Below are 25,581 nucleotides of genomic sequence, written 5' to 3' on the forward strand. Positions count from 1 at the left end.
GATAACACTAACTTTTAAGAAATATAAATTAAAAAAAAATATTTTCATGCAATACAACACATATAGGAGAAGTTTACACAGGGTGGATTAATGGCAAAGTACTTGAAAAAACAAACATACTTGTAAAATTAAACAATACCTTCTGTACCTCAAAACTAAAATCTATGAACATGATGTACCACTACTACAGGTACGATTAACTATCATTAACTATTCAGCAGCTTCTACAAACAAACTAGCAAAGCCATGCGTGTCAAATTATTACACCACATATAACATTTGAAAACAGCAAAACACAAAGGAGAAAAAGATGTAATTGGCAAAATTGTGAATGTATGTATAATTATTATTAAATATACATATAATTATTGGTAAAACAAATACATCATTTAAAGAAATATTTACAGAACATTACACAGTATACAAAAATAGAAATAGAGGGATATCTAATGTAGCTGACCACCTGTTAGAATTCTAACATAGTCCTACAGATTGTAGAAAAAACTTAAGAAATTTTGGAGATTTGGATGATAAATGATTATCTAGAGTGTCTAGAAACACTATATTTATATATAAACAAAAATATAAAATGATGAACTACCAGATCAAAATTGAAGATGATGATTTAATTAAAAACATAATATAACTACAATCTAATATTCATTCATTCTAAGATACTAAGAACACTGAGCATCACACATACATCAAAATTATTAATTTTCAAATCATCTCATGGAAACTGGGTACATATACATTAATATTAACACAACATTCAAATTTTTCTATATACATGTATAAGTCAAGAAGGCACATTCAAATAATAAAAAAATTACAACACATTAAATGTGAGTCCAGTCCAGCTTCTCACTCACTTCCTGACCAGATATAGGAGGACAGCTGCCAGCATGCTCAGACTGACTTAAATAGAGAGATTGAGAACAGAGAATGCAGACATCTATATGAAATTCAACGAGAACCTACTGATCTGGCACTATACTGGAATGTGCTGAAGGCAACTTGGCACAATTGCGGCTATAGCTCGCATTGGCTATACCATCTCCTCCGATTCCATTTAAAGGATTCCTTGGGATCTGGGGTCTATGACAAAGACTATTGCTAAGCAAATTCTGCTCAGGTGATGTGTGAGATGGAACAATGCATAAGATCTCAGAGAATGTATTACAGAGGAAAGAATCTTAACAGAATCTTAATTCTGAAAAAAAATAATCAATTGTGTGCACTTGCTGCTGCAGCATACCATGGACATTGAGCCATCAGTGTTACTTGATATTGGATACTCACTCCAAGAAGTACAGTGAATTCCAGTTAATAGGACCGCCAGTTAATCAGGGCAGCTGTTTAATTGGAACAGTTTTGTAAAAACAGAAACATATTAGTATAATTCATGTAAAATTATATTGTTTTAATGGCCCAAAATGTCACTTATAAGGTCCTCAAATTTGTAAGTTTTTTATTTTACTATTATAATAACACAACTCTATTAGTGATGTAGGTCATTTAGCCATTCTTTAAAAATTATAGAGAAGTAAGTAATTAAAAATTATAGGGAAGTAAGTAACTTCTCCTTCTTCTTCTTCTTTGATCCCTAGCTTGTGTTTGGATTGGATCAACTCCTAAGTCTGTACACTGCTGTAGGTACCAATGGTTGTCTTATTTCATTAATAAGATGCTTCCATGCATGGTGATCCATGGCTGTTGTCCAATTGGACGATGGCATGTGAGCCATCTGTTGTTAGTACATGTGTCTTCTCCACATTTATTTTCAGGCCATAAGATTGGGCAATGCAGGAGACAAAGACAAATCAAAAGTGAAAGGCATATCTACGCAAGATGCAAAAAGATTCTTTGACGGACTTCAGCAGTATTTTATGCAAGAAGGTAGTGAAGGAAGCCTGCTAGCAGAATTGTGAGTCTGTGCCAAATTTATAGAAAGTCAGGTAATGAAAAGGAAGACAACAGAGCAAAACATAAGAATTTTTTCAAGAAGTTTAACCAATTAAGAGATATAATTTATGATTTTAATGTCTTATTCAAAATTTTAATAATACAGTATTAAAAATAAAATTTTGAATAATAAGACATTAAAATCGTAAATAATAATCGGTATGTACAGCACCATATTTGTGCATATCTTCTCGTTTTTCATTAATATTGCTTAATAGTGGCAGCTGTTTGGTCCCAAAGTGTTCCAATTATCTGGAATCCACTGTATATTATTGTATGTGATAAAAACAGCATGCCAACAAACAAGCAAACATAACTACTTTAAAATGACAAACAGCCGTCTAAAATACTACAGAATCATATATTTGAAAAGAACTTATTAAGCATACTTCTAGTTATTTAAAAGGAAATCATGACTTTATATACTTACTTTTTTAATGGCTTAACTCAAAACCATTAATGAAGCTGTGTAGTAACTAGAGAAATTCTTCTGGGAGCACATATTTAGAAAGCAAGTTTTTAAAACTAGGAGAAAAATAAGGCAAATGCATTTTATAACTTCTTGAAATATAATTATAAATTCTTTGACAAAGTGTTAAATAAGGTACTTACAATTAAAATTTTAATATCTTCCTCACTTAATAAAATGCTGCTTTGTTTCTTGTGTTGTCTTCCAGTATGAAGAAAATTTGCTATTGCTATTGTTGTTAAAAAAACAATTAATAATAATCCCGATAATAATTTCCAACATAATGGATAATTTACATATATTTGCATTTAATCTGAAACTTAAAAAATTAGTTATTAGCATATACACATAAACAATATATCTTCTTTTATTTTTCAACAGCATGTTTTCTTTGTACCTATAAATGAATGTGTATCTGTCAAATTCAATGCATTAACTGCAGTATAATTTGTAACAGTTTAATTTGTAATCCTGACTTGTTTTATTTATCAATGTGTGTTTTGTTAATGTTTTTTTAATATAATCTTGTTCATTTTATAAGTAGTTTTGAAATTACCACAGTGTTATTTTTCCTTGAAAATATTGGAGAGCATAGCTTTGTTCAATGTATAATTGCGTTTGTTTTTAATTTAATTCTGCATTTTATCAAACTGTTTTTTTTTTTTGGAGGGCAAAAAACGCTTTCGTATCATCGCTTGGTATAAAAATTTGTTTATAAAAAAAATAAAATAAACTAAAACTAGTGTAAAAAAAAAACTTACAACTAATATCACAGCAAAAAACTAACAATAAATAACATTCAACAAAGTCCAAGAAGGGTGTAAAGGGCCCCTTCTCGGATAACAGACTAAAAAACTATAACATATAAACTAAAATATTAGAGTGAAATAAAAATTAAAACTAATATCACAGTGGGAAACTTAATTTAAATAAAACATCAATAAGTCTGAGTAGGGTGTAGAAGGTCTTTTCTCAGATACTGAATAAAAAAAAAATAAAAATCAAAACAATTAAATGAAAAGAAAAACAAACACATTAAAATAATTGTTCAACACGAGAACAAAAAATATATTACAATTTTAAATTTTGTGTAAAATATTAACACTCTGTAAAAATAGCAACACCCGGTCTAAACCTTACTTATTATTGCCCAGAATTTAATGAATGTTTCTCTGGGATTTAAAGTTACAACAACGCTGCATAAAGTATGCAGTCCACAAATATGTGACACACAGTCAAGCGGTAGTTGCATCATATGCATAGTGGTGTGTGTACTGACATGAGGTACTCATGTATAATTCTGCTGTGTCCTAACTGCAATTGACAGAGGACCACTCTGTTGCATCATGGCAACACCGAATCTTTAATGTGTTGGAGTTTATTATGAATGGTAGCCATCCAGTCACCTTGCCACTTTGCTCAAAGAGACTGTTTTATACAATTAATAAAATAAGAAGCAGCAACACAAGTGATGAAAGGAGGTTGATTACATGTGTCTTTAGCAGCGAAATCTGCACATTCATTACCTGTGATTCCCATGTGGCTAGGAATCCAACAGTTTGCTCAAAGAGACTGTTTTATACAATTAATAAAATAAGAAGCAGCAACACAAGTGATGAAAGGAGGTTGATTACATGTGTCTTTAGCAGCGAAATCTGCACATTCATTACCTGTGATTCCCATGTGGCTAGGAATCCAACAGAAACTCACTTGTGTGTTGTGACTGTTCAACTCAGCGACTGTGTTATAGGTTTCAGTGAACAAAGGATGATGTTTAGAGTAAAAATCTTCTAAAGTTTGCAGTGCACTACATGAGTCATTACTAAGGATATTTTGGTACTTAGGGTTAATGATATTCATAGTCCTATTTATAGCAAATAGTTCAGCAGTAAACATGCTTTTAATACCAGGAAGACCAAACATATAAGTTCTATCATTGAAAATAAATGCGCAACCAACAGTATCGTTCTGTTTCGATCCATCTGTGTATAGTACAGCATCTGGGTTTATCTTGGAGAAAATACAGTGAAACATTTACTGGAAGACAGTAGGTGGTGTTGATCCTTTATTGTATATTGTAAGATCAAACAAGTTTATAAGGTTGATTCCCCATGGAGGATATGAGCACAGATGTATTGGAAAAATTGAAGGTGTGTCAACATTTATAACATGCAGTAGATGTAGGGCACAAACACCTACAGGTGCATTACAATGTGGATGGTCCTCATACCTTTGTAAATTAGGATTCCCAAGGACTGAGTCAAAAGCCAGGTAATTTGGCTGTCCTTTGAGACAGGCAAAATAAGATGCTAAAAGCTGGTCCCATCTATTCCAAAGTGATGGCTCACCACAGTCAACAAGTAAGCTTGCGACAGGGCTTGATCTAAATACACCTGTCACAAGCCAAAGGAAAGCATGATGTACAGCATTTATCGAACTGTTATCATAATTGTATTAGTCATAAATTTGAGTTATATCATTGCATTGAGCGCTTCATTATAGTTGTCAATCAACAGCAGCCAACTAATTTAACAATTTAAACAATCAATCAGTTTAATAATCAACTGACTGTTACATGTGATGTAGGTAGATGATGAATCAGCTCTGGTGTATTTTATTTCCTAAACATTTTAAAAATGAGCTCATTGTCTACTTTGAATGCATTAAGCTTTTAAGAAATCAATTGTTATCAGTTGGGAATGACATTGTTTTTTTATATGACTGTCAAAAAAAAAAGTAAGATATTTAGGGTGTATATATATTTAGGGTGTAAATATATATACACATGTATATATTTAGGGTGTAGGGTGTATATATCAGTTTGTTTGTTCCATCGTAGCAGATGAACAGCTGAATTGATTTAGATGTATGACCCTGCATGGGGGGGGGGGGGGTCAAAGAATATATATGTTTAAATTTTAAATATTTGAAAAAATTATACTATATACAAAATTGTCACCCGCACACTCTTTTATTTAATTATCCTATATTAGTAATTATCTTATACTAAAGAGCAATATTTGTCAGCAATGATTTTTATTTTGGCAGTTGTGCTTTATTTATCTTTTGTTTTGACTACCATTGCATCAAATAATGCAATAAAAATAGAAAATTTTCTCCGCATTGTGCTAATTTCATAATAAATTATTACCCAAGCCTTGTAAATGTATCAGCCAAGAAACCTGGCTAGGAGTTTGATCTATGGCTTAAAACCTTACCTGAGATAACATTGAATATGTCTTGAAAATTTGAAAGCAATCCGTTGGTTCTTGTACAATGCTGTTGCAAACAAACAAACTTTTGCATTTATGCATTAGAAAAAAGAAATAAGAAGAGAATGAATAAAGAAAAGCAATAGAAGGTAAAAGCTGGAAGTAAAAAAAATAGGGTACTCATTTGGAATGAAAATGTACATGTTGGTTTGTTGCTTTAAAAAAGAAGGAAAAATGAATTATGAATATTAAAAACAAAAAATGGCTACAAAAGTAATATGAAAAGCACGCACAATAAAAGAAAGACAAATAAACTTCTTAAATACTAATAATTTCAAACTAATTCTAATAGCCTAAAAAGCAAAATTGATTTAAAACACATAAACAATGAAGGCCAGTTTTAAGAAAATTTTTATGAGAATCAGAAATTAAAAATTACAGACTACAACTCTATAAACTAATATAAAATGACAGCCCTTTTTGATGTAATTGCATAGTTTAGCACTTTTTCCCCAAGACCAAATCAGATACACAGATATTTAAAGATCAACATTTTGAATTTGGGAAACTAATTACATCTCCCCAATAATATTTTAAAATAAAATTTTTGCGTGATCACATTTATTCATTTATATGTACTTAGTATATAAAAAAATTGCAAAGAAAAAGTAAAAAAGATTTTTTTCATTTTTTTTCAGATTTTGAAATTTACCAAATTAAAAACAACTAATTTGATTAACATTAATTTGCCACCAACTTTAAAAACTGCAATTTGGAGATTTCAAAAAATTATTTTGTAATTTTTATGCAACTTTTTCTAGTTAATTAAAAATATGATTGACCCTATAAATAATTCTAACTATATTGAAATAGATCAAACACAAAAAAGTAAACAAGAAGAAACCATATTCTTGTAAATAAAAGAAAATGAGTGCAAAGAAATAAATGTTTTACACTGATCAGTACAAAATAATACACTTTTATATGAGTACATCACATCAAGAATGAATGGTAGATTTGCTACTCAACGGGTAAAAAAGGAACTACTCAAGCATTTGTGTTAAAATTACAAAATTTAATTTAGCAAATTTTTTTTCACAAAAAAATAAGCAAGAAACCATTTTATTTATATATTTAAATAAATCATTTTAAACATACAAATAAAACTTTCAAAGCATCTGTGAAAACAAAATAATTTTTTATTTAATAAATTTTCCACTCAAGTTATATGGAAAAAAAGTATAATTAGGCAATCAGATGAACATGGCAAAATAAGTGACAATGATCTGATAATACCAACTCAGTGCAATATTTACTGCCATATAAATCCTAAAATAGAAATAAATAGAAAGATGGATAAAAATCTGATAAAATAAATGGATAAAAACTCCAAAACATATAACATTAAAACAGTTTTGTATAAAACAAAACAGTTTTCAGTTAAGTTGTTTTTTTTTTCAATAAATTTTTAAGATGTTTGGTATGTATTTATTTTATATAAATAAGTAAATGTAAATGTATATGTGTATTATAATATATTTATCAACTTATACTTAAAATATACAAAATCCTTTTCCTAATGAACTCTCATTAGCATAATATTTTTCACATGCTACACAAATTCTCATCTCTCATCACTAACTGTAAACTGTAATTGCAGATATTTAGGTAAATAAAATTACAATAACTGTCGTATTTAATAAATGGTCTAGTAAACTCGTAGATCACAGAAACTAAACATTGCTTACATGCATTTTCAACTTAACAGCATGTATTACAGTAGTTATGCTACTGACCATCTATTAACACCTAATGATCAAACCAGTCAATACTACTTAAGAATGTATTGAAAAATAAACAAATAATCACTTAAACTTATTACATGATAAATATTTATTCATTTTTACTTCCTTGTACAAAATAAAGGAAATATTGTGATCGTGAAAATTTTCAGATTTCAATGGAAATATATCCATTTTGACCATCTAGTTTCAATGTGACATCTGTATTCATGTATGTATTGTATAACTCAAAAATGATTCGCCTTATGATGTTGAAATTTTGGATTAAGGACTGTTCTAACATCTAGTTGTGCACCTCTCCTGTTGATTGCAATCGACTTGACCAAAAGTGTCCAAAAAAGCCCAAAATCAAAAAAAAATTTGAATTTTGAACTTTTTCTTAACTGTAGTAATAATCCTTCATTGAGAGCTTTTCAACATATATCATAAGTGGTACTTATTTTTACTGGTTCCACAGTTGTAGCCAAATAAAATTTTAATTAATGAAATATTTGGATCTTACAAGAGGAAGGCAAGTCCATTTTTTGTATTTTAAATATATTGATTTATTAATATAAGTTCACAACCAATACAGATAAGAAGCAAGTAAGATTATGAAATATTGTGACCTGACCTCTAAATATTCATCTCCCATTAATTTACAATAAACTAACAAGGTTTTCGGGGTTAATCATAAAACTTTTGTCAAAGTCCATTTACATAACAAATATAAAATTCACATTAAATGGTGTAAAGTTATCACATGGCACTTAATGGTTCTATAAAAAATAAACTATGTACAAATAAGGACAAAGATTAAGCTAATAAATAAGCTGGCTAATGAAAATAAATACCGTTTATAAACTTAGAAACGCATTTTCTGAAAGACGTAGGAAGGCAATAACTTATGTTACATTAATTTTAACTTAATAAGAAAGTTACAAATGTATTTAGTTTTCCAATAATTCATTTATAATACTTATTCTTGTATTTTAATGAACATCACACATTAAATGAAAAACATTACTGTAGTTTAATACACTGAGATAAATAAAACATTAATTTTTAACTCCATTAAACTCATTAGCAGGAAAATATGAAAAAAAAATTAAGTTTAATTTTAATCATCTTATCTTAAAAATAATTAACTTACTTAACGGAAAATTACAGAAAATGTTTCATGATTTAAACAGTATCTTAATTAATTACCAGTCATTACACGTAGATTCACTGCATATACTGAACGAAGCTGGAGGATACAAGAAGTTTAAAAGAAGTCCCAACTAAGCGCCTCACAACTCAGTCGCCTCTGCATTTGTGTTAAGTATGATGACCTCAAAGGTCAAAGCCCTCCGTTACATTTACTAATGTTTTGATATAGTTAGGTGTGTTACGAGCAATCGCTATGGCGTAACAAACTGGTCCGTTGAATGTAGCGGTTCACATGGCGTATTGTTTTCTCTGTAAAGATCGGAAGCCTAGCCCACTAGAGAATATAATGTTCGGTCGATCAATCGTATCGTTATTTTATTACGTTTGAATAAACATGGGTAAAAACAGCAAAGTTTTTAATATATTAAGATTCAATTTCCTGGTACAACAGAAACTTAAACTGATAAATGATACACAAACACAATAGTTTCCTTTTCATAATACTGCATGATTGATAAAAAATATTATTTTTATTAAAAAGTATACATTTAAATACAGTTAACACACTATCAATGTTGGAGTAGTCTCCTTGTTACAAAAAATTAGGTGCTGTCAAATTCAGAGGGAAAGTAAAAAATCCCACACCTAAAATGTTTTGTTCTTTAAACTATCATAGCAGTAGAATTCATTTAAATGGGTAATTTTAAGCTTAATGTAAATATCAGGGAAGTTTTAAAATATTTCAATATCAGGAAAGTATAACAATGACAACTTTACACAATACCTCTGGTAACTAAACTGAAGAGAACGCTAGGTAATTTGTTCCAAAAAAAACTGTCCTGGAATACAGTAAGCTGTGTAATTTTGGAAGTGATCTACTAATAATTTGTTCCAAAAAAAACTGTCCTAGAATACAGTAAGCTGTGTAATTTTGGAAGTGATCTACTAATAATTTGTTAAACTGTTATAATTTTATAAAAATTATTTTGAACAATTTTAATGATTTACAGATTGTAAAAATTAATTTATCTTTTAACATTAATTCACCTTTTTCGACGGCTATTATAAAATCTTTGTTTTGAAAAGTATCTTTGAATGATTTTATACCGCAACTGGGCCTCTACACCATGGTCACAAAAAGTCACTAAATAATTTTCACACAAGATATGAATATATATATATTTTTTTTTTTATATAACTGGGACCTTTCCTTAGGCAAAAAATACACGTTCCGAGATCTATTTTTCAGGTAAACAAAACTGTTTCCGTGATTAAACTTTGGGAAAATAACAACATTCAAAATCATTAGCGATTAAAACTACGTTGAAATTCTATCCGCTTTTAGAAGCTCAGTAATGTGTGAAAACTAATGAAATATGGCCAAATTATCTAATCTTAAAATATCGGTAACCGATAAATACTAACCAACCGTAACATTCTAGCGTATCACAGACTCTAGGTTCAAAGAGTCCAATTCAGATTCATTCAGTCTAATCATACATCAGATCCAACAAATCGTAACAGAAAACTCCACACACAAATTCTTCGACCAATTGTGGTTCTAAACGGTATTAACATCATATCTCAGCCTATCACAAATAATGTATTTTTTATGAGTTTTTTAGCCTCCGGGAATTACCGTTCAGGTATTACTTCAGAGGATAATATGTATGAGTGTAAATGAAGTGTAGTCTTGTACAGTCTCAGTTTGATCATTCCTGAGATGTGTAGTTAATTGAAACCCAACCACCAAAGAACACCGATAACCACGATCTAATATTCAAATCCCTATAAAAGTAACTGTCTTTACTAGGACTTGAATGCTGTAACTCTCGACTTCCAAATCAGCTGATTTGGGAAAACGCGTTCACCACTTGACCAACCCGGTGGGTTACATGCACAGATATCTAGATCAGCTTCTCAACCTTTCACTATTTGCGACCCAATTTTCAATCATAATTTTTATCACGCCCCCCTCACACAAAAGCAATGTGTACAATAATAATATATTTTGACGCTAAAGCTATACTACGACTTTAATTACAAACCCTACAAATTACCAAGAATAAATAAATTTATTAATATTGGGAAAACAGATAATATATTTTATTATTGACAAAACCAGAATCGACGCCTGCCTGTCTTACGTCCACCATATCGGACATTCTTGAGGCTTCGCGAGAAGTTCTGATTTGTCTCGAATGTCTGCGCAAACGTGTATAAATGCTATACCTCGTTCAATTCCAGCTAGCTCAATCGAGTCGATCTTTCTACCGCTATCAAATCTATCGATGTATATTTACGTGTTAATTGTAATTTACGGTGTTAAATATTCACCCCAGTAAATTTATACAGTATCATGGATAAATTTACAGTTTAGCGTAAGCCAGCATTACACAATAGTGAAGGATGCTTCACTATCTTTTTGATGATCAAGGGTACAGACGAGCGTGGTTCCAGAAATAAAATCAAGAATACTTCAATTTTGAGCTTACCAGTACTGAAGTAAATGAAGAAGAAAGGCCCCTGTGTGTCATTTGCTCAAACATTTTGGCAGCTGACAGCATGACGCCTAATAAACTTCAATGAAATATTTATTAACGCTTTATAATGAGTTCGTTAACAAACTTGCCTCACTAAGTTTCAAATAAAATAGCCAGATTTAAAAAGCGTCACGCAATTGTTGCTTATTTTGCAAAACATTTGCGGTTCATACCTCTATCAAATGATACTGTTGCCTGTCGAATTAGAGATATAGCTGAAGATTTACAGGATCAACTTTTTGGGAAGTCGCGTGACAAATTGTTTTCAATGCAATAACTGTAAAGATGCTCATTTTCACTGCCTACGTTCGATTTTGTGAAGGTATGTCAGCAGTAGAACTACTTTTCTGCAAATCAATAGAACTCAAAGAAACAACAACACTCGCATTATTTGCCATCTTAAATTATTTTATAAACGAGACAAACATAGAGGAAATATTGCGACGGAATATGCATCGATGGTGCTGTGCTCATTCAATTGATTTTCAGCTCAGTAAAAACCATAATGATGTTGCGTAAGGGCCGATTGGCTGCTTCCCGACGAATCCGGGTTCGTATGGCTGGTCTCCCCATTCGGTACGTTACGGCTCAAAAGTACCTGGGTGTTATCCTTGATTAGAATTTTCGGTTCAAGAAACATATACGGTATGTAGCAAAAAAGGCCGCTGATGGTTTTTATGGAACCCGTAGTCATTCATCCCGAATTGTGGTGGGGGGGGGGGGGGAGTTTGAATTACCGTACCATGATTATCCTTTACAAAGATGTCAGTGAGGCTATTATGCTATATGCTGCACCTGTCTGGGCCCGCTTAGCTTTTAGGTATTACGCGTACATTTTGCTGCGGGCCCAGCGACTCCTCTTGTTGGCTTTCTTTTTCCTGTTTAGCCTCCGGTAACTACCGTTTAGATAATTCTTCAGAAGATGATATGTATGAGTGTAGTCTTGTACATTCTCAGTTCGACCATTCCTGAGATGTGTGGTTAATTGAAACCTAATCACCAAAGAACACCGGTATTCACGATCTAGTATTCAAATCCGTGTAAAAATAACTGGCTTTACTAGGACTTGAACGCTGTAACTGTCGACTTCCAAATCAGCTGATTTGGGAAGACGCGTTAACCACTAAACCAATCCGGTGGGTTTCCTCTTGTTGGCTGTTATAGGACAGTCTGTGTTACAGCCGGAGTTAAACCAATACATATCTTGGTTAATGAGCGTAAGGAACACTACATTTCCAAGGTAAATAACCTATTGAAGTGAGAATGAAAGCAGGAGATTGAGGATCGGGGCCTTGCGTCTTGGCAGGTCGGGTGGACAAATACCTCACAGGTCGCTACAAGCATGGTGTATTTCCTATAGTGTCTGATGTAGCTGCGATTAGATGAGTTTCCCCCCAATCGGTATATCACACAGTCTCTCTCCGGGCATGGTGTATTTCCTATAGTGTCTGATGTAACTGCGATTAGATGGGTTTCCCCCCAATCAGTATATCACACAGTCTCTCTCCGGGCATGGTGCCTTTTGGGCGTTTGGCTAGGTTTCGTTTGGTGTTCGAGTCAATGCCCGGATTGTGGGACTGATGATACAGTGAACCACATCCTCTATATCTGTCCCCGATATGAGGTCGAATGTTCACGAGCTGTTAGGGAACTTGAGAGAATACAATCTTTTCTGGATCTCCGTATTAACTGGATGATCCGTTTAGAGTGGTCTATAGTGGCTGGTTTTCTTCACGCCCTTGCGGTATGTAGGTCGCAGAGGAAGTTTAGTCGAGGTATTTGATCGTGGCAGGAGACCGGGTGACTAGGATTCCGGCCTAGGCATTGGATTGGTTTGAGGTAGGCGCATTGGCATCGTGCCACGGTTATATTGGTATAGCTTATGATTCGATTTTTGGCTCCCACTGGCGAGGTATGGTAGCTCATGCAACCGGTGGCGGTACTGATTGTAACTTGGTAATGCCGCGTGAGACTATGATGAAACGGGGTTTGTCCCCGGCTCCTGCACGGACCGGAATGAGGTTGCGTTCACCTTGTTAGGAGACTTAATTTGGTCGACTGATTTGGATGTAGGTCTGAATTTCTATCTTGCGTAAAACACAATTTTGATTGGTATGAGTGTAGCACTGATTTAACTTTCAACTCGTTCGTTTTCTGAGGCATTCACGGTGCTGTCAAATTTAGACTAGGCGCGGGGCCCCCGGTTAGTTTAGTTTGAGGGAATCATGTTAGGTTGGATGTGACGATGTCTGTTTGAGGCCTAGCTGAAGACAAAATTTGATTTGTATTTTACTGATGCAAATATCTGCCAAGGCATTTACATCAGTGGCATCCCGACCAAGGCCTGGATGATGACTGCGAGATGGAATGAGTTAGAGGGTCTAAAGACGATCTCCGGTAAAGCCACTCAGGGCTCGGAACGTAGGGGGTGGTGTGGCGACTAGTAATATCACAAGGTCTTCTCCCTAGGGGGTTGGGATGCTCATTTAGTGTCTGGAAGATTCCGAAGTATACAAGAACTTGTGAAACAGAAATCTACACAGTGTATCTGGACACATTGCATGATCCACAGAGAAGCTCATTTCCAAAGAAATGAATCCTGGTCTGAATATTGTGCTAATGATGAAGGGACTGTCATCCAGGGTTAGCCATTTTTCAGAAATCTGCCAATTCAAGACTATTAACTCTAGAGAATAAGTAATTGTTGTAAAACTTGGGTCTACAGTTACACTGTACGTTTACATGTATGTTAAAAACAAAAAAATTAAAACATGGTGGCTTAAGTTAAGTTAACTAAAGCCAGTAATAAGAATTCAATGTGTAGCTAAGTTAATAAACGTACAAATACTACAAGACATTTATTAGTTAAAATAAGTGTACAAAGTAAAAATGTTTACACTACTAGTGTTTTGGATGTTTAATTTACACTAAAAAAGTTGAAGATGTCTAATTTAACATTTACTGATTAATGTTTGGTTAAGTTCATATGGAAAAGTATGGCATCCTCTATTGATTGTTACAGGCTGTACATTAATGATAATGTCTGCCACATTCACATCCATCTCATCATACACAATCAGGAACATATAATTATTTCCCTGTGATTTGGAGTATTTCTAAAAAAGCTTTACCTTCACTTTATCTTTCTTGGGTTCAGTGTCAAGTACAATAACATAAAATTGTTTTGCTACCTCTTTTTTTTTGTTTTTTCATTGAAGATAATTCTGACAATGACATATCCATCTGGTTTGAGATCTATTTGAATGCTTTCCTTGGTTTATTAGGATTTTTTTTGTAATAGATTTTATCTGAAAATCTACATGTTAAATAACTTAATATAAGATCTGAATTTGAATCTTGCACCAAAAAGTTGCTGTCATCATCTTCACTTGAATCTAAATAATTTTTTGTAGCCCTTTTCGAAGTGGGCTTTTTCAAGCTGCTACATTCAGGAACTTTGGAAGTGCTTGCTTGAGGTTCGATGTTAAATTAAAGGCTTTTGGTTCCAAAACTTCAAGTCCTTCAATACATTTTCCAGCCTAACAGTTTTTTTCTTCTGTTTTTCATGGGTTCTGTTTCCTTCTTTCTACTCTCCTTCACATAGGTTTGAAATGATTGCAACCAGTTATTGCTACAATCAAGATCTTCAGGGTCTTGGTTTTTACAATCATCAGGAAGCCTTTTCAATACTTTCTGCCGATCCAAAGGCACAATCCCTGCTGCTCTGAAGCCACTCTTCAAGTTGTTTGTGATGCTTTCTTCTCCTAAGTTATCAATGCACTTTTAAAAGAGTCGAGGGAACCTGTCTTCAGGCACAATGGCACGATTTTTCTCTTTCCAGTCGTGTCTCACGCCACTTTATCTTTAAGGGTCTGAAAAAAGCCACATCTAAAGGTTGAATGTACTGAGTAATGTTCGGCGGGAGCAGCACAAACATACTGTTGTTACACTTACATGTGTCAATAATATGTAGCAAAATGTGGTTTGAAAGGTTGTCTCTTAACATCTTACACTTATTAAAGTATGGCAATACTATCTTCTCAAACCATCCTCAAAAATTTCAAGGGTGAACCACCCACTCTGGCCTATTATAGACAGCACCCTTAGGGTCACTTTCAGTCCGTGAATTGTAAAGATTTCATGCCTTTTATGTAATGTAAGGAGGGAGTTCGGTTCCTCTGGCACTTCCTAAAAGCAAACAGACATGCTTGACTGAAAAATTGATTATGTGTTCAGGATGACATGTGCCTCTTCTTAGTGTAACTTTTTTTTGGCTAGGATTATCAGTAATATTGGTCTCATCATAATTAACTATACAGGTGGGTCTACATTCTTAACTGTCAATGTGAGCTCATCAAAGTAACTGTTTATAGTTTCTTCATTGATAGCTGCTCTACACCTTTTAAAATTCTGATAAAATCTATTAGAACGAATCCCACTGATTTCTCTTTATAAATGATTCAACAAAATCTACACTAGGCACATTTTCTTTGAATCTTTGTTCAGTTTGTCCACTCTATCAAGATACCCCTTGATGATTAACCTAATATCCAAGACTGTTAGTGGAAATCCCCAATCTTCAGCCAAACTCATGCATTCTGCTAATCTTTTTGTTTTTCAATATCCAAAACAAAAGGCCTTCCTACCTTATTAATTTTTCCTTTTACTGCTGCAGTAAGGCACACCTTGAAATCCCAAACTTTTCAGCAGCCTTCTCTAATGATAAGCCTGTTCTCACCTCTTTCATATATCTTTATATGTTCGAGCTAGAATACACCTTTCATACTTATGAGGCATTTTCCAGCTAAAAATGAGAAAAAAATTTGTTAGTTATATGTTTTAAATTTCATATAATATGATGTTGTTAATATGGGCTAACAAAAACCATTCATGTTTGATGGCCTTTGTTACCTCATACAGGAAACAGCTGTGAATTTAACAATATAGAGAACAAAAAACTGAAGTATAACCTATGAAGTAAAACAACTAACAGCATTGTTTGAGATTATATTTTAGAATGTTTATATTGAATTCAAATTAACATAAATATATGATGAAATTATCCCTATAATAAATACAGGTTTATAAACTTACCTTTAAAACGCACACAGTATTAAAATATGTAGTCCAAAACGTTACCAAAATATAGGTCTGAAGTCATGAAAAGTAACATTCAAACTCAAACAGTGTTGCCAAAATAGAGTTCAAAATTTACCAGCAAAATGGTTTTAGTTACCCCAGCAGATGGTAACTGTAGTTAAATTATATAAAAATGAGACCCCTAAAATCAAGAATCTTTTCTGCATTTTGTAAAGACATGGGTGAAGTACATTCAATGTTACTATTTTATTGCGAGGTAAGATGGTTATCACATGGGAAATTTCTGCAACAAGTTTATTAATTTGCAAAAGATGAAAATGCCATTTTTCTAGAAGAGGATAACTGACCGGAAGCCAGGAAGTTTTGAGATGGTTTTTTGGTGATGGAATTGAGCTACTTGGTCAACATGTTCGAGAAATTAAAAATACTTTGAATCTTTAACTCCAAGGAACAAATATACATATGTTGGATACGATTAATAAAGTTTTTTTTGTAGAAAACTGGAATTATGGGGTAGAAATTTAAAGCAATATAACCTAGAAATGTTTGCAAATGTGGATGAATATGTTAAAACATTCAAGGGTGAAGAACATGTGAAAGTTGTTTTTGTAACCATAGAAAATCATTTAGCCATGCTGGCAGAAAATTTTAAAAGCATTTTATTGCTGATGACAACTTGGTAGCAAATTACAATTGAGTTAGGGATGCATTTCAAAATACTCCATTAGGACTCTCAACTGTTGAAGAAGAAATATCTTCATAGAGTTCATGGTAAGTGGCAAAATCAAAAGACTAATTAGTAATAAATCACTCTTTGAAATTTGGGCAGGGGTGGATGATGAGTTTTCTGCACTGAAAACAAGAGCATTTCATATATTACCATTTTCAATATTCTACCTTTGCGAAACTGGATTTTCTGCGATACTGCTTTGAAAACAAAGTATAGATCTCAGTGAAATATAGAAAAATAAACAGCTCTGCAAGACAGGCCCAAGGGAGTCAAGTTAATTATTAAATACATTGTGCAGTACTATACAAACCTCTTTGTAAGTCACACTGATTTTTTTTTTTGTTTTCCTTTCAGTAAATTAATAAATATTTTCTTTTCAACATGCTTTTTCTTCCCATTTAGTGTCCCTTTACACTTTACCCTTTAAATCTAGTAATACTTTAAATAATTAAGAATGTAACTGTACTATTAGTGCTGAATATAGTGTATGCATTTATCATTAAAAACCTTGTACAATTTTATTTGCACGGACCTCGGAAACCTTCAGCGAATGGATTTTTAAATTAGTGTCTCTTACCGAAACAAATGTCATCATTACCGTAAATCAAGGATACAATACCATCATCACTTGTACAAAGTAGATACAATACTCATCTTTGTTAGTATCTATTAAAATTCTGCAGATATAAATTCTTTGTATTGGTAATAATGTACCCTTATTCAATGAATATCCTAAAAATGGGCTACTATGTCTAGAAAATTCTGTTTTTAGAGAAATACCCCATAAACTACAGGGCAACAAATTTTTTTTTTATGTTACTTCACCTCGAATTTAACTGTGAAAATCCAAGAATGTGTTTAATTTATAATCAGTTCATTGATGCTTTCTTTTACAATAAGATATGTTACAAATAGCTGTGTCATAGACAATCAGTATGATTAACTCTATAAGAAAGGTAAGTGTGAAAAAAAATCATTCAAAAAGCTATTTACATGTACCTCTACTGAGCAAAACATTTCTTTTTTATAATGGAATTTGATGTGGCCAACCCAAAACTACAATGGTCAAGAGGAGATGAAAACATTTAGATATCTACATTTAATGCAAAGAAACCTTTTACAATTCTCTAACTACTTTTTCCTATGTACACCAGTGTCATAATCTTACGGCTGTAGGTGATCTGATATAAAATGAAAGTTGCACTAACAGAATGACATTGCGATTCTCAAATAATACTTTTATTCAATGCCACACTTACTGAAGGTAAACCCATGATTTATTTACCTACCTAATATACTGTTGCAGAGCCGTAACCTATTAAGGTGAGTCACTTCTGTAAGTGATATCTTCATTCTATTCTCTACAACGACTGGTTGTGTTACCGACATAAGATCTGCTCTGACATCAAATGAAACGCATTAAATTAATGATCTTTTTTTCTATTAATAGAGTACGTGCAATCCCTCTCTATTCAAGAGACTTATTTTAAATAACTTTTTAAAAATTTTATTTTTTTAAGTCCCTTTGTTAATTGCAATCTGTGAATTTTTATATTCTGAGCAGTATTTACATGCTACCTAAAGTCTATCAGAATACAACATTTCACACTGATAATATTTTCACACAGAATGAACTTAGATAATATACTTCTTAGCGCAGTGCATTTATACAATCAATATAAAATGTTACTCAGCCCTTCTCATTTTATCCAAAAGTGAGTACAGTGAAATAAGTTTACTAAGTAAACATGTGAAAACATTTACCACGCAAACAAATATGCTAGATTTCATTCTGAAGCAGACTTTTTTAAGTTTGATGAGCATTTTCATAAAAACCAAATACATATGTTCATAAAGACTTTGTAATGCAGATAATATTATGTTTGGCAAGTTGATGTTCATTTTGCTGTCTAATTAGTAAACGACTGTCTCAGTTCTTGCAAATTTTCTTTTGCATGCTTACTACTCAGAAGGTGTGTGAACAAAGGTCATATGCACTTGTACATCAGATGTACTTACACATTTTATTACAGATTTAGCAAGTCAATCACTCTGCTGTCAGTCAATATTCACTCTGATGAGCAACTGTCTTTTGTTTCGAAGCCTTGTCTTTCCAGTGCTTGCACTCAACTAAGAATGTATGCCCAAATGTACTTGACAGAAGACAATATTCTCATCTTAAAATACTGTGTCAGTGTGGTCCTGGCATATGAAACTCTCTCACTTGAACAATTGTTCCATAATGAAAATTAATGAATTTTGATCTCAGCATATGCTTAACAAAGAGTTAAGCATATGCTTAACTCTTAAGAATTTACGGCCATACAAATAAACACAAAGAAAATTAAAACATTTATAAAATTTAAAAAAAATTATAGCAATCCTCATTTTCACTTGACAGGTATGATCAAACTGTAGTGGAATCATAACAAGTGATTTATTGACAATTTTCCAGAATGCAGTGTGTATGCAGAATGAACAGATGTTACCTCTTTAAGCAGTTGCTTTGTTAGTTTTTATCTGATAGAAAAACAAGTCTAATTAAGGAATCATATCTATCTCTGAAAGAAGTAAGGAGAACCAATTGTGAGCAGATTTTGGAGTGTCTGAACCTCTACAACACGCATCAACATGTCAACCATTCAGTTAGTTATGATCTATTGTTTACTGCAGTTATGTTTTCTGCTGTGCGCTGGAATAATGGTTAAATTAAAAAGTTGAGCAATGTATCAATTTGAAATTTTTATACAATTTAATAAAATGCCAACAGTAATGTTTACAAATGCTTACCGATAGGAAAATTGCATCTCTCATGCACATGTATTTGAGTAGCACAAAACATTCAGTGAAGGATCAAATTACCCAGATTACTAGAGAAGACTGAAACTGTGAACTTTGACAAAGACACTGTGAAATTTGTTTGCATCAAGATGGTCCTGAGGGTTCTCAGATTACAGCAAAAATTTGACACCACAAGGAAATTTGTGCTGTAGTAAATGACTGTGTTGCACAAATCAACAACTTAAGGCTATGCTTTTTTAGAAAAATCATCACTTGTGATGAACCTCAATCTCCCAATGTGATTCTGAGATGAACAGTCAATGGCACTGGAAAACGGCTATCCAAGAATGTAAAAACATCCAAATTCGAAGCCATGCTCATTGCTTTTTGAAGTCAAGGGTAAAATTTTAGAAAAGCAGATTATGGAAAAACAACAGTGAACCACACCATCATAATAAGGAAGGTGAAAGAAATACAGATAAAAAAACAGTTATGTGCAAAACTGAATTATTATTTACAAGAACAATGCATCTGCTCCAAGAACACTTTCTTTGAAACAGTTTTTGGTAAATTAACAAATCAGTATGCTGTTAACGTCCTCCACATTCATAGGCTTGGCACCATGCGACTTTTTTCTCTTTTCTGTGAAATATTTGCTTAAAGAATTAAGTTGATGAGTCTATAGTAAAGAAAACATCAAATGTACAAAACAGTTGATAGAAACCAATATGCTGGAAAACAAGATTGAATAAGCATTCAAGCATGAATGGAGACTATTATAAGCAGGCAAACACTGCAGTTGTAATACATAATGTAACAATACCGGTACAGTGGGCCTGAATAACAGATTCCAGCCAATTATTATGAAAGTAATAATTGGAAGAATCCAGAATGGAAAAAAGGAAAACCCTTTTTGTAAAGAATAGGTCCATTTTACAATTGTCCTTTGTTATACTACCTGGCTAACACAAAATTAATACCTGTTGTATGGTGAGAAGAGACCAGGTTTGGAATTCATGGGAACAGCCTTGGTCAACTGTTCTCGCGCTTCAACTTGGGTTTGGTCCAACAGGTAAAGAGGCTAGCATTATAAGTAGTCATCGGTCCTGCAAGGAGAGGTTGCAAGTTGTGTGGGTTCAGTGAACCAGTCTGGAAAGTCACAGGTGTGAGTCTGAGAGACATAGGTCAAGTGAGGAGAGTATCCAGTTTGATACGATTAAGGTGACGCCTTAAAGTAATTCCAGTAACCAAGAAATAATGCAATAGACTTCCATTCATAAACTGTTAAAACTATTGACATTACTATCACTATTTGATGTGTAATATTTTTTATTGTTATTCACTGTCGATTTGTTATGTATTTTTCTCTGTTTTTAAGTCATGCTTACTGTTTCGATTATGTTATATTTTATGTCATGTAATTATCGTTTACTACTATTATCCTGATTATTATTGTATTATAATTACTATATTAATATTTGTGTTCATTTACTGTTTTATTATTGTCACTTATTATTTTATTTATAATTATTGTTATTATTATTAATTTGCCTGGTTGTAATTTGAACATTTTAAACCAATAAACTGTAATTATGTAAACATTTTAAATTGTTAACAACCTCTCAATATCCTGATTGAGCCACAGAACCATGTGACAATACAGATAAAAAAGTTATATTTATCTAACACATCTCATAATATTATGTTATATTATCCACAATCTTTACTCAAGAAATAATTAATCGAACCAAGACATTTATGATTATTAATTTAAAGTAAAAAAATAATGAAGATACAAGAGTTTTATTTATTTTTATTTTTTTATCTTTTACTTACAAGTAGTCATACTTTCACTTAGGGTAGGGCACCATGGAAAACTTTTAATTGAAAGAGGGTGCCGCCACTCAGAAACGTTTGGGAACCACTGGTATAGAGCATAAGAGGGTTGTATGGCCAATAAAAAATACAAAGGAAGCTACAGTAAGAACTATAAATCTATATTTTTATACGTTTAAAATTAACACATTTATCAAAACTTTATAAACTAATGCTTATAAAAATATGAAATACATTTACAGTTAGTTATGTACAAATACACATATAAATTTATCCTGTGAATAACATATTCTGACTAACCTATCATATTAATCTACTGAAAACTTATTTTTTTTTAAGTAAAAAAAAAAAATTAACATTAAAAAAACACAAAATGAAATTGTTTGACATTTATGTAATGATTTTTGTAAAATAATGGGGGATGGGCAAGTCATAATGTTACAACAAAGCATAACAGAGACATGAAGTATACATCAAAATGAAGAGAAATGGACAGTTTCTCTTCATTTTGATGAAGACTAAACAAGCTCTAGAAATAACACGTGTTTTTTAAAATAAGATCAATAGCTGCATGAAACTCTATTGTCACTATGTTTACAATGCGAGACAAAGGTTCCATATGTTTTGTAGTTTGCTAAGTTTGAATCTGTTCCACTATATAGGTGTGAATACAGTCATATGTTCAATAAAAAGCAGTCATGTACAGGACAACCATCATTGTTTGATGTGACTGTTGAAACTGTGTGAAAGTTATTTGCGTAAAGTAAAATTCTGAAAAAAAATCAGAGAGATCTGCAGTTAGGTATTCCAAATGTAACTAAATGTTCCTAATGTTTTATAAAAATAACTACTCTTTACCAGTTGTAAAATTTATTCATAGGACAAAATTGAACGATCAGAATGTTTCTAACAAATTCAGATCATAATAGGATAGATTAGATCATAATAGGCAGTTTTTCAGCAAGGATACTCTAAACCTCTACATATCATTAAAGTACATCAATACAAAAGTTAATGTGTGCTGTACAATCAGATACAGCTTGGACTTCCATTGTCTAAAGATCTTTTACACAAGACAAGTGTTTCTGTTCAAGTAAGAAATCTGGACCGTTTAAAATAAAAGATCATTAAAGCTGTTTCACACCAGATGTTCTCTGTCATATAAGCCAATAGGTTGAATATCACCTTGATATCTGATAACTATAAAAGAAGGCATATCAAAATCTACTGAACAGGTAGGATTCTTGGAGAGTATCTTTTCATTTTCACATATACTTCATCTCTGTTGTGCTTTGTTCCAATACTGTAACTATTTGAAACCCTTCAATTTTTAAACCCCCCAGATTTTCTATCAACTTAGAAATTAGATATTACATACTTCATAAAATATTTAAAAAAAACTTCAAATCAAAATACATTTCTGATATCCATAATAAATCTAGATGTCAATATTTTTGGATTTTATAAATTTAATGAACTGTCATCAATTACATGATACACTGTACAATTTAATAACAAACTAAAGAAAAAAAAATCGAATGGAAGATACAAAAAATGTTATTTCTGCCAAGTTTGTGAAAATAAGATTTTTAATAAAGTATACATACTATAAAACGTTTTCTTAAATATTCTCCCAAATTGTACTCAAATGACCCACTTAAAACAGTATTAACAACAAAAATAAATATAGTTAACCTTGACTATACTGTGTATTTATTTCGATCATTCTTTCTTTGCTATCTACACAGGTTTTTTTTTTAATCTAAACCTAACAAAATAATCTATAAAATTTACATATTTAACCTTTTAATAACTAAAACAACAATAAGATAAAAAAAAAATTATAAAAATATAACACAATCTAAGCTTTTACACAACAATAAATCTTTTAAATATAAACAACATAATGGTTCAATATTTTGTAAATCAGTAAACAAACCCTATAAATAAACAATATATAAAAAAACAGGGTACATCCCACACTTAAAACAAAAACAAATAAAACAGTTGAGCTACAACTTATTGAAATGCTAACCAGTAAAGAACTTTCCATTTCTAACTAATTCTACCAAATTTCTTTATGAAATAAAATACATATATATGTACAAATAATAATACAAAAATAATATAAATACAATTTTTCTACTAACTTCTTTAGCTGTGGTTATATTAGTCTTAATTTTTCAATTTGAGGCCAAATAGTATACATGTAAGCAGTGCAGGAGGATGTGGGCACTGATCTTGCTCCCGAAAGATCAAAGCAGAGAGATAGGGTTATTTTTATTAGACTTATTAAATCTGTTTCTTGATTTTTAAGTCAATCAAGAGGACTTTGAATAAATTGAATTGTAGGACGAAATTGTCGTGATCAACACTATTTTGTTGGTATGATGATAGAATCTTTGGTGTTAGATCTGAGTGCACAGTCTAATTAAAGTTAGATATAGGAAGAGTTTTTTGTGATATCTTCAGTGTATTAGAGAAAGGGAGTGAGGATTGTGCTTCCATGAATCTGTTAATTTGATACTCAAGCGTTTTAAGTTATAGTAGGTGGCACGGTTGTAAGAGACCATATGAAGGCAATGTGTGCATATGAAGATTGTGTAAATATACTGATGGAAATGTCTGCCAAGGCATTTGCATCAGTGGCATCCTGACAAGAGGCCAAACTAATGTCTGTGTTGTGTAATCAAGTTAAGACGGTCTAAAAGAAAACCTCCAATAAAGCCCATCAGAGCTGGGAACAGAAGGGGTGGTGTTCCCCGACAGGGATCATAGTAAAAGATCTAAATGTTATCTACAGGTAGTGTTTTAGTTTTCTGTAATAACTGTATTTGAAATACACCCTAACTGCAAAAAATCAAATAAAACAAAAATTATAAATATACTTTATAAAATATCAATTGAAAATTCAAGACATTATATTAGTTTCAGGAAAAAAAAACTGAATAATGATTATCATTTTTTTAAAACTATTAATTTTAATGTCTACTTCTAACACAATTTTTACAATGATGAACCTTTTTGCGAACGTGAATAAAGTAATCTTGTAATTATATAAAAACAGGAAGGAAAACTTTTTAACAATTTTAATTTCCAATATTACTAGTGTACTTTGGTTAATTAAGAAAAATATTTGGAAGCAGTTGAATTGAATCTGGATAAAATAACAAGTATACATACTACACTATGACTATACCTGTTGTGGGGTAAACTTTTTCTTTTTAGAGTTTCTTAAATGCGAATGCCAGGACTTTTATTAAGAATTCTATTTTGATTTAATGGTTTCTTTTTCAACTTCCCCAACAGTGATCCATTACGTGCACCAGGAATGCAAATTAAATTGCTACCCCTGGAACATTGGATTTTAAAATTGCTCCTTATATGGAAAAGTATGTTGCAGCTGGAATAATAATACAAACATCACAATGCTAATTTAAAAGATATTCACATTATTTAACGATTCAAGCTTTATGAAGTTTCTGAGGTATCGATTCAGATTTGTTTTTCAATTTTGTTTTTATGTACAATAATATATCAAAATCATTAAGTCACTGGGAAACAATCTTTCTAGTTTATGGCATATTTATGCTACTAAATATTTATGCTTAATGATAATTAAGCAGTTTTGATGCAAGTGAATGTGGTCATTTCTTAGCTGAATTTGTCATTATGTACTTAACCAATTTTCTGTTTCCATTACAACAGAAAGAGCACGCACGCTGAGAAATCATAATCAATAATGACAAAATATTTAAAGCAGTCTTCACATGAATTATTTAGAGCACAAATTTATATTATAATCTGGAACTACATGTTTTTCATATATAAATGATTACCATACAATTTTGCTCACAAAAAACTTTCTTTTTTTTTAAAGAAAATAGAGCTACTACCCACCTCCTCCCTCTGACCACCTCTACATAGTAATATTCTTTAAGAACGTGTAAATACTTTATTCACAACTAATAATAAATATTACAGTAAATTAATAACTACGTACCTTCTATCT

The 25,581-nt window shown here is 31.9% G+C and overlaps 2 protein-coding genes across 5 annotated transcripts in view; both read right to left on the reverse strand.

Annotated features, from left to right (window-relative positions):
* The window catches only part of LOC142326325 (carbohydrate sulfotransferase 11-like), a 32,036-nt gene extending 22,973 nt beyond the window's left edge, over window positions 1–9,063 (reverse strand). The window contains exons 1-3 of one of the 3 annotated variants that reach the window (XM_075368736.1): window positions 8,637–9,063; window positions 5,653–5,731; window positions 2,578–2,753 (exon numbers count right to left, since the gene is read on the reverse strand). In XM_075368736.1, the coding sequence (XP_075224851.1) occupies window positions 2,578–2,742 (165 nt within the window). In that variant the 5' untranslated portion in view covers window positions 2,743–2,753; window positions 5,653–5,731; window positions 8,637–9,063. Of the gene's footprint in view, window positions 1–2,577; window positions 2,754–5,652; window positions 5,732–8,580 lie in introns of all 3 variants that reach the window. The other 2 variants (XM_075368737.1, XM_075368738.1) reach the window with 2 other exon arrangements.
* The window catches only part of LOC142326324 (uncharacterized), an 86,007-nt gene continuing 66,097 nt past the window's right edge, over window positions 5,672–25,581 (reverse strand). The window contains exons 7-8 of one of the 2 annotated variants that reach the window (XR_012756759.1): window positions 15,769–15,926; window positions 5,672–5,713 (exon numbers count right to left, since the gene is read on the reverse strand). Coding sequence is in view for 1 of the 2 variants with exons in the window: in XM_075368732.1 (XP_075224847.1) it covers window positions 15,866–15,926 (61 nt within the window). In the remaining variant the exon portion in view is untranslated. Of the gene's footprint in view, window positions 5,714–14,033; window positions 15,927–25,581 lie in introns of those variants that run through there. The other variant, XM_075368732.1, reaches the window with a different exon arrangement.

This window comes from Lycorma delicatula, chromosome 6 (genome assembly GCF_047948215.1).
Source record: "Lycorma delicatula isolate Av1 chromosome 6, ASM4794821v1, whole genome shotgun sequence".
NCBI lineage: Eukaryota > Metazoa > Arthropoda > Insecta > Hemiptera > Fulgoridae > Lycorma > Lycorma delicatula.